This window comes from Cyprinodon tularosa, unplaced genomic scaffold (assembly GCF_016077235.1).
Source record: "Cyprinodon tularosa strain WSP-4 unplaced genomic scaffold, ASM1607723v1 ctg229, whole genome shotgun sequence".
Classification (NCBI taxonomy): domain Eukaryota; kingdom Metazoa; phylum Chordata; class Actinopteri; order Cyprinodontiformes; family Cyprinodontidae; genus Cyprinodon; species Cyprinodon tularosa.
Genome location: NW_024038856.1, coordinates 98,940 through 108,698, shown reverse-complemented (window position 1 = coordinate 108,698; position 9,759 = coordinate 98,940). Strand labels below are relative to the sequence as shown.

Genomic DNA, 9,759 nt, shown 5'->3' with positions numbered 1-9,759 from the left:
CTCACAGCAGCACCGGGACTCTGCCAGCTCATTTGAACCATCAGGACCATCAGAACCATCAGCACCATCAGGACCTGGATCCAGTATGGATTCAAAGCGGATCTCTTATTCCTCTCAGCAGCAGGTCCGACTAAGGACAAAGGTGAAGGATTTGATTCAACATCACTGTCTCACAGTTGTTATGCTACTCTGTTGACGACTGGTTCTGCTGAGTTCTGTTTGGTTCTGTTGTTGTATAGAGGGAATCTGTTTCTGCGTGATGTTTGGAGGCTGAAGGTTTAGGAGATACACAGAAGCTGTACTATGCAAAGAGATGTCAACTCAGAGAAACAAACAAAATGGCAGATATAGATCAGTTGTTCTGTCAACGTTATGACATTTTTACTTTACTGATGCAACACATAATAATACATGTTATGAATGAGAGAATAACAACTTATAGGCTATGTTAACGGCAGTTTGCCATTATGTTAAGCATGTTTAAAGCTAGTTCAAGGTTAAATTTAGTTTTAAAATATTTTTCAGTCACCGGCACCCCTCGCGACCCCAATTGGGACAAGCGTGTAAGATAATGGATGGATGGATGGATATTTTTCAGTCAATTAACAGTCGCTGACCTGTCCAGGTTGTAACCATCTTATGCCCATAGACTGCCGGAGATTGGCACCGTCCCCACCGCACCCTGACAGAATAAGCAGCAGAAAATGGATGGATCGGTGGATTTACAGTTGCTTTTTATGTGATTTACTCTTGACATTCAGTTTAAGTGTATATAATATAACTCTAAAATAGTTCAAACTAAATTCAAACTTGTTTTATTTGCCATACAGCTAGTTCATAACTGAACGTTGGTTTACTGAAAGCCTCTAGTAACCGAAAGTAGCTTAATGTTATTTTGACCTGCTATTCCTAGTTAAATTATTTCCAGTTCAGAGTTATTATAGCCAAATTAAAAGCTAGTCTGTAGTTGTTTTAACAATTAGGTTTACAGATTTTCTAAATAAGATGACCATATTGCTGAAATCAAATCTTAGGGAATTTCCAGTTCATAGGGGGGAAAAACACATACACAAAAACTGGGACAGTAATTGTTTTATGTTTTTGCAAATCTATTAATATTTAAACAACAAAAATCAAATGTAAAAGCCAGGAATGGACCTATATTCTGTTAGTATTTCATAAAATTAATAAAATGAATAAATCAATAGTGTTATTATAAGAAAACTAGAACTGCGTCTCTGAGATGAAGGAAAGGGGTGGGGGTGAGAGGTCAAAGGTGGTTACTAGGACTTTCCAGTTTTCTGGGGCCTAAAGGTCTCTGCTGCCCCCTAAGGGAAGAGTGACATAAGAAAAACAAAAACTAGAAAAGTAAATGCAAACATTTATCCAACATTTAGCCTACGCCTGTGGCTGTCTGTAGAAACATAGTTTCCCCACCTCTTTAAAGAAGTGCAGCAAATACTTATTTTGTTAATGCAGTTTACTGTTAGCCTCTAGTTGCTGAAGTTTGCTTCATGTTATTTTAACCTTCTACTCCTAGATCACAGTTTAAATTAAGCAGATCTAAATATCAGATTTCTGAAATCAAATCTGGGGAATCTTCAACTGTTCTTTCCATCAATGTTCCTATTTTTCTTCCTCTCCTATCAATCTTACACGATTCTAAAACAGCAATAATCACAATCACTTCTAAAAACATTAGAATGTACAATATGAAATGAATTTAATAGTTAAGGATTTTTGCTTTACAAACCTATTGGAAATTGTTTATTTAGTTAGATGAGATACTGGGGTTATTCCAGAATTATCTTATCATACATATTTGTATTACCTCCACCAAGGAGGTTATGTTTTTAGAGAGTCTGTGTGTGTGTGTGTGATTGTGTGTTTGTCTCCTTATATGTGTACAAGATAGCTTGAAATTTCATGTACAGATTTTAATGACATTTTTACCAAAGGTACATTTAATTCCAAGGAACCATCCATTACATGTTGGTGATGATCCGCATCACTATCTGGATCCAGGAATTTTTAGAAATATTCTGTGATTAATGGTATTATTTAAGTGGAAGTCACAATAGTCCTATGTCGAGGGAAATAAGCTACTTGGAGGAGGTCTGTGCTCTCTGAGTGCTTTTCTAAGTATTACTATTATTATCTCACCTTATTAAAAACAAAACTTTCAAATCACCACAATACTTGGAACATCAAAAATGAACATTAAACAGGTCATTATCACGTACTCAGTCATTCTCCAATCATGCAGATCTTGTCTCATTCAGTTCCTGACTCCTATTTTCTCATGAGGAACTTTCATATCCAAACTGGGTAGCAGAAAAGCACGCCTATATCTGGAAATGTGTACTCATAAATCACAACCTTAAACAAAACAAAATATGATAACTCTACTTATAACTAACCATCTTATAGTATTAACTAAAGGTTAACAGTCAGTTCTGAAACAACTTTAGACAAACCCTTGTTAATCCCTGGAGAACCACCGTAATGCCTCAGGAGTTTTCAATCATTTTGTTAGGCCTACATTTTGTCAGAGATTCTTATACTTATGTCAGTACAACCAGTGTCTCACTCTTTGTTGCTTAGCTTGGTTTATGTTACATTTCCTCATCTAAAGTAAAAAACAAAAACACATCACACCATATTTTTTTTTTTCCTTTTAACCTGGGCACAAACCAGAAATGGATCACAAGGACCTGCCCAATCCAATAAAATGAATCGATTGTAACACTTACCGTACCTAAGGGCAGCTCCCAATCAGTTGACAACAAACCTCTGCTTCTACTCTTTTAAAACTGCTGCGTTTTATTCCTTATATTACTTCAACAGCAGCACAACCAGCTAATGTAACATGCTCACAAGCTTTTTCTAGTGTACATGCAACATTTTTCACCTTATAAAACGGTAAATAAGGGATATTTCTGTTCAACTATAATTTATACTTTGCTTTAAATTAGTTAAGACAGATGTTTGTTTAAGGTTGGTTCACGGAATTTATAGTTCGCCTTAAGTTACGGTAATTCCCTCCATTTTTTATTTGATCCTGAGCGATGGTATAATCATTAGATTAATGTAGGGGCTGGTTTTTGGCACAGTATTGATCTGATTGGAGGAAAACCAGGAGAACTCGGCTCCAACCCTCACATGTTCATAGTTGTACTCACACAGGGAACACAGTCAGGACTCCAACATTGATCCTCATCAGAAGGAATTGGTCATGGTTTCATTTGCTACCAGGAGCCCTTTGGACAAACCGATGACACTGAGAGATTAATCTCTGTGGCTCAGAATCACCTTGATACCCTCAGCTTGAGGACATAACTGTTGTGTGTGTGAAGAGGAGCAAAAAGGAATATTTATTTTATTTTTTTTTAAAGGAAGCTCTTTATATAAACAGACATTACCTAAACAACAGTTTATTTGGAAATGTACAGTTTGATAGGAAGTTCTGTAAACCCCCTAAAGCAGCTGATCTTTATGTTAAATGACCTGTATTGGATTCTGTAGGAGGAGATAAAAAAAAGTGTGAGCTCCTTCAATTGTCACAGACACAGCTACTGGTGTACATGTTTGTGAGGGTGAGGGGGGGGGGGGGGGGGGTGATGGTGGTGGTATACAGTATGTGGTGCCTGGTGGAGGCCGTGAACAGTGAGCTTTGTGTTGATGAAGAGGTTGAAAACAAAGACGTGATTTCTCAACACCCTGCAGCAACTCTCAGAGTCACTGAAAACTACATCTTAGGGTCCAGTTTTCAAGCAGAAACTGTGCTTCCCGGTGCATGTGCAGCTGGACTAAAAAAGACCTACATAGTGTTTCAGGGGGGTCCTTGGTCTAATTTTACAGTGTGTTCTGTTAGGTGAATGCGTTTGCATCTTTTCGATGGTCTTCCACCATGTCTGTGTTTTTAAAAACTTCACACATCATGTAACTTCTCATCCCTTTGTGTTTATATTTGTGTTTGACTGTTCTGCTAAACCTGTGACTGTTAATTTAACCAGAATATCCCTTCTCTAAGGCATAGCAGTTCTATACAGGGGCCAGCAGGGGCCAGCACTCGCTGTTCTGAAAACATACACTGCAAATATACTCATTCCTTTCGTATAACATCTTGGAATAAAAAATCTTAAAATAAGTACTTTTTTTCCCCCTTAATTTGAGCATGTAATTGTTAGATAAATGTTTGCAATCTAAATCAATTTCTCATGAACAAATGAACAAATAACTAGGAATTAAAGTCACCTTTAAGCTTTGGTTGTATTAAAATAGGATCACAATTTTTAATCTGTTGGATCTGGGGTCTGCAGCCATGACTTTGCGGCTTCCTTAATACAGTATATGAGCTCTTGACCTGTTTTTTGTATGTTTGTTTTTGTGCTCTTTTTCTTCTATGAAAAAAATGCTGGTTCCACCCGCCCCCTTGTGAATTTGATGTTTAACCGCCACCGCTCTGATGAGCTGGTCAGAGGCGTAGCCAGAAATTTTAATAAGGGTGGCCAGGTAATAACCAATATACACTGAGGGGTGGCCAAAAGCAGATAGGCCCCAGAACCTCACGGTCAATCTACACTGTTCCAACAGGAAAATTAACGAGCAAAACATCCACATTTTCTAAATAAAGACTAACTATACTTTCCTACAGCCTTTGCTAATAAATAGACGCATATATTTAAACATCCATAATTTCTAGATAAAAGGTATAGTGGATAAAACTCAGTTTTGAGTTCTGGGGCGTAAATTAATCATCATCGTCATTACTTACCTACTTGTATCAATAAAAATCCTGCATACAATTGATATTTACAAGCACTAATGTCCACATAAATTGATTATTTGATCTTTTTTTTTTTTTTTTTACATTTTTATTTATCTTTGATTTCACTGAAGCCTCCTTGATGACTTGTAGAGACACATATTTTTCTCTTTACCCCATATAACACAAAATCTAGCTCTGAAAACAGCATGAATTCTGTACTTATCATATTTGATGTTAGTATATTGATGTGTATAATTAACCACAAAATAATAAAATGTTTTGAATATTCCACTTGAGAGTATTAATGTTGCCACCATCTGCATTAGAGGGGGCAAAAAATGGTAGTGGTGGCCAATGATTGTTAAGGGTGGCCATGGCCCCCCCTGGCCCCCCATCTAGCTCCGCCCCTGGAGCTGGTCTCCTTTTGTTCTCCAGATGGACCAGATCACAGTTCTTGTTGCTCCTTTGCAGGCTTTACTTATACTATGCTTTGGGGGCAGCTGGTAAATGATTAAGAGCTGAGGAAAGATGGGGGGGTGGATTCTCTTGTTTCAGATGGGAAGCTTTGATCCGCACTGAGAGACAAGCACAGGTCGCTCTGGACTCCAAATAAATAACGGGTCCTAATTCCGCTATCAGGGAAATAGCGCCGGCTCGTCCATTGGCATCCATTCAGCGGTCATAGCAGGTACTGCAGCTGCAGCTCCGCTCCCTCACTGCGCATGCGCAATGAGATGAATGGCCGCTGCACCTGTCAGTCCACCAGGAAGTGAGAGGGACAAATCCTCGGCCGTTAATCCGTCCTCGGTTCGGTCATCTTTCCACCGTGGCATGCTGAGTGGACCGGACCGATCCGTTTAACCGTCCGGATCCAGCCTCCGGGGCTGCCCGCCTCCTCACCCCCCCGCCTGCAGAGCCTCAGACCCCCGCTGCTGCCGAGCTGAGGCTCCGTGAAGCTCCGTGAAGCTCCGGGCGCGTCCATCCTGACTGCAATGGGATGCTGCGGGAGCGCGGAGGTAAGCAGGCCCGGTTCGGTCCTGTATACCGCAGGCTGCCTGTGTTTTCTAGTTATGGGTTGATATTTACACTGGATTCGAAGCTGGTTCTGGAGAAGACAGGGCCGAGCCTGTCCGACCAGAGCTGGGATTACCGCCAGTAGCTCCTTAATCCAATTAGAGCAGCTCTGTTACCGAGCCGTTACCGGGCCGCTGCTGGTAAACACAAGCCCAAATAAAGATCATCAGGATTAATGGGGGGACCTGGCTGGCTGGGCCCGGTCCGGTCCGGTCCGGTAGGCCCTACTCAGCACTCACTGTGACCGTGTGTGTTTCAGCGGACAAAGAGAGAATGGAGACCGCTGGAGGACCGGAGCTGCACCGACCTGCCCTGGTTCCTGCTCTTCACCCTATTCTGCGTTGGCATGGTAACCACAGACACACCATAATACTACAGATGCTGCTGGGACACTTAGACAATCTCCATCATACTCTGCTGTAATAGACACTACACTAGTAGTACTATAGTACTTTATTGAAAATTATTGCAGTACTACAGAAATAAAACAGTACTACTATTTGATTACTGTAATGACAATGTTTCTGTAATGGTATTAAAGTTGTACTGAAGTAACACTGATTCTTAAAATCCTTCAATAATACAGCAGCTTAAAAGCATTGCAAATATACTATACTACAGTAATAATGCAGTGATACTTCTCAGATTTACTTTAAAAACTGATTGAATACATGACAATGTATGTGTAGGCTATTACAGTACCATTACAGTACAGTTTTACAGTTTGCTTAAGTAGCCTTGCATGTAAGATGCTTTTCGATGTTCTCATCTCAAACCTGACAGAAACCCAGGAACTGTAATCCTGCTGGAAGGTTCAGATGGTCCCTCATTGTTTTTTATCAGAAATCACACATACTGCAAGACAACAAAGTTCTGCAGCAGTCTCTCCTCAAGATAATCGGATATTTCCTTAGTTAATAATAAAGTTAATAATATGTTCTGCACATTTGATCCCAGATACGTTGTCATTGCAATTCCAGCCTTTCCAAAGGACTGTTTAGATATATTTGTGGTTTTCTTAAAGATGGCACACTGCATGCTGGATGTTGGTGAGATGCTCTGGCAGATGACATGGTCTTAAGAAGCTCAGGGTCACAGAGACAGAAGCAGAAATGAGAAAACGTAATGTGGATCTATGAGCTATTTATTTTTACAGGAATTTTAACCTATAGCATCGAAAGTAGCTGACTTTCTATTATGCAGAATCTGACGTGAAAACTCTTTGTGTAATGGGAGCAAAACCGATGCTGCGTTCAGGGACAGCAGATAGGGCAGCTTTTCAGATCACTGACTGGAGAATGTCGGAGTCCCAGAGGAGCCTTGAGAAAGGTTCCAGATAGGAGCGATTTTTTATTTTTTTTTCCCTATTATGAAAATTGTTCCTTGTATGGTTTTGTTTTTTAACCACAGAACAGAAGATTTCCGCTGTGACCAAATTGGTGGATCAATAACAGCTCCATGTGATATCATTGTTTACCCTCAATGGGAAATTAGCAGGAGAGCAGCCAGCTGATTGGCTCAAAGCTCCTCTGGCTGAACTCTAATTGGTCAGAGGACGGTTAAGGAAGAAACTGATGCCCTGCCAGCACAGAGATGATCTGGTGTAGATGTTTTGTCCACACTGATCCAACACTTTGCAAGAACACCTTTTTTCATGCATGAGCACTCTTCTCTGAAATGATGACGCCTTAGCCATGCCTGAACATGCTCAGATATTTTTTCCACTGTTTATGGTTTTCAGGTTCTCATTAGACCTCAGAATAATTATCTGATCATAGTTATTGTGAACTATCTGCAGTCAAATGGTCTTCAGTCCTACGGATATCTTTGTGTGACGATGTTCTTTTACTGACGCTCTACAGGGCAGCATCTGTGGGTTCACTGTCGTCACCGGTGGCGCCGCACGCCTCGTCTTTGGTTACGACAGCTACGGTAACACCTGCGGCCGGCGCAATGAGAGGATCGAAGGCGTGAAGCTGAGCGGGCTGGACCACACCGACAGGAAGTGAGTGCTCTATTTGGCAGCCGCAGTATTAATCAAGGTCCATCATTACAAAAACACAGAGTTTTGTCCTGTAAGGTTTGAGGTTGCAGGAACATAACAAACGATTTTCATCCAGATGCAGCTTTGAAAACCTAACTACCCTTCAAAAAAATTGACAAACCAGTTCCTGGTCCTGACTTAACCTTTAAGGTATAGAGGATGATCTTTTAATTCTGAGTGGATCATCTATATAAGTAGTCCTCCTAATTGTCAATCATTCTGGTGATATATTTATGTAAGGCCGTCTGACGCGATCGCCCCCAGCTAGCTATCTTTTTCTGAGCATGTGCACTGGTGTGGTGAGCTACGGTTCCTAACAGTCATTGAAGGTCAACTTTTTACCGTGGTTCTTTAAAAAATGGCAGAGGGTCGTAAAAGAAAGTGTCTATGAAGTGTATGAGAAGAAAAGAAAGGCCTTAGAAGAGGCATATATATATATATATATATATATATATATATATATATATATATATATATATATATATATATATATATATATATATATATATATATATATATATATATCCCATAATGCTTTGCGTGGAGAGCTCTCCTCGCGAAGCATTATGGGATTTGCTGTCACAGCGGCCCGCTGTCGCTACCTGTCAGTGGGGACTAATAACAAAGATGGAGCAGGCACCACGCAATGGCGGAGGAGATACGTGACCAACGCACCAAAAAGCACTGATTATCTGTCCGAACTGTAAGTTAACAGAGTTCGCTATATAGTCCACTATATAGTCCCCGCTCTATATAGTGATTTAGGGATTTAGGGGTTAGGGTGGAAGTTCGGACACAGTAAGCTAGTATGAGCTATGAGAACAGCAACTTTTAAACAGAGCGTGCACGAGGAGAAATGGGCTCTGACATGCTCTTGCACAAGTTTATTAGGGGTTCCCTCCCAGGAGCGGGTACAGGGTTATACATGTACATTCCTTTTTTTTTAAAAATCGCAAAAATCCTTCACTATACCTTTAAACTCGCTAACTGAGGCCCAGAGACTCTGAGGTGGAGCTCTTGGGCTTTCTGGTCAGTTCTCTGAGCTTCCCGCTCTGATCTCAGGCTGAATCTGTTGGGACATCGGCTCAGAAATGGGAGCTGTGTGAGATGTTCTCCTCTCTGGAATCGTCCTCCTCAAGGGTTCTGGTCCCTGAATCAGAACCTTCTGCTGCTCCATATTATGTTTGTTGTCTTTTGAAGCAGGACATTTTGTGTCCCGATGTGAGAAGTGTGGAGAGTCTGCCTGGATTTGACTGCTTCAGCTGTCTGTAATATTCTAGACTGTTACCCCTCAGTGACCCAAAGCTGTAATACTGTAGTATTACTATAGTATTATGACAGTAGTTGCAGTAAGGTTCATCCTGGCACTTGAATATGTGGTGCATTCAAGGTCCCATGGGAGAGTTTTCTGCTGACAGATGGTGAAAGCTGTGACTCATCAGCAGAGCTGCTTAAACACACACACAGAAACACACACAGAGCCAGAGTCTATTTTTACCTGCAGCTCCACCTGCAGGAGGTCGATCAGCTGATGAAATGTGGAAACAAGCCTCAGACCTACTTTTCCTCAGAGCAGTAACAAAGTGGCTCTGCAGACATTTAGGACAGTGTGAGGGTTGGTGGGTTTCAGCAGGTTTGAGGGGATCTGAGGTCCAGCTGGAGGAGTTTCTGGACAGTCCAAACTGTCTCGGATGGTAGAAGTGATCAGTGAGGTATCCTCTAAGGGGGACGGACTTGAAGGCACTTTTAAATGTTTTCATGCGGCTGGATTTGTCTGGTGGCCTTGAAAGTTTTAATGTAGACGGAGGCTTCATGCATAAAAGAGCTCCACATGTCCAAATAACCATGGCAACAATACTGTTAGCGCAGA

The 9,759-nt window shown here is 41.0% G+C and overlaps 1 protein-coding gene across 3 annotated transcripts in view; it reads left to right on the top strand.

Annotated features, from left to right (window-relative positions):
• slc44a1b (solute carrier family 44 member 1b) overlaps positions 1–9,759 on the top strand; it is a 32,361-nt gene continuing 22,602 nt past the window's right edge. For 2 of the 3 annotated variants that reach the window (XM_038286664.1, XM_038286665.1), the window contains exons 1-3: positions 1–142; positions 6,105–6,194; positions 7,708–7,850. In XM_038286664.1, coding sequence (XP_038142592.1) covers positions 86–142; positions 6,105–6,194; positions 7,708–7,850 — 290 coding nt within the window. In that variant the 5' untranslated portion in view covers positions 1–85. Of the gene's footprint in view, positions 143–5,223; positions 5,788–6,104; positions 6,195–7,707; positions 7,851–9,759 lie in introns of those variants that run through there. The other variant, XM_038286666.1, reaches the window with a different exon arrangement.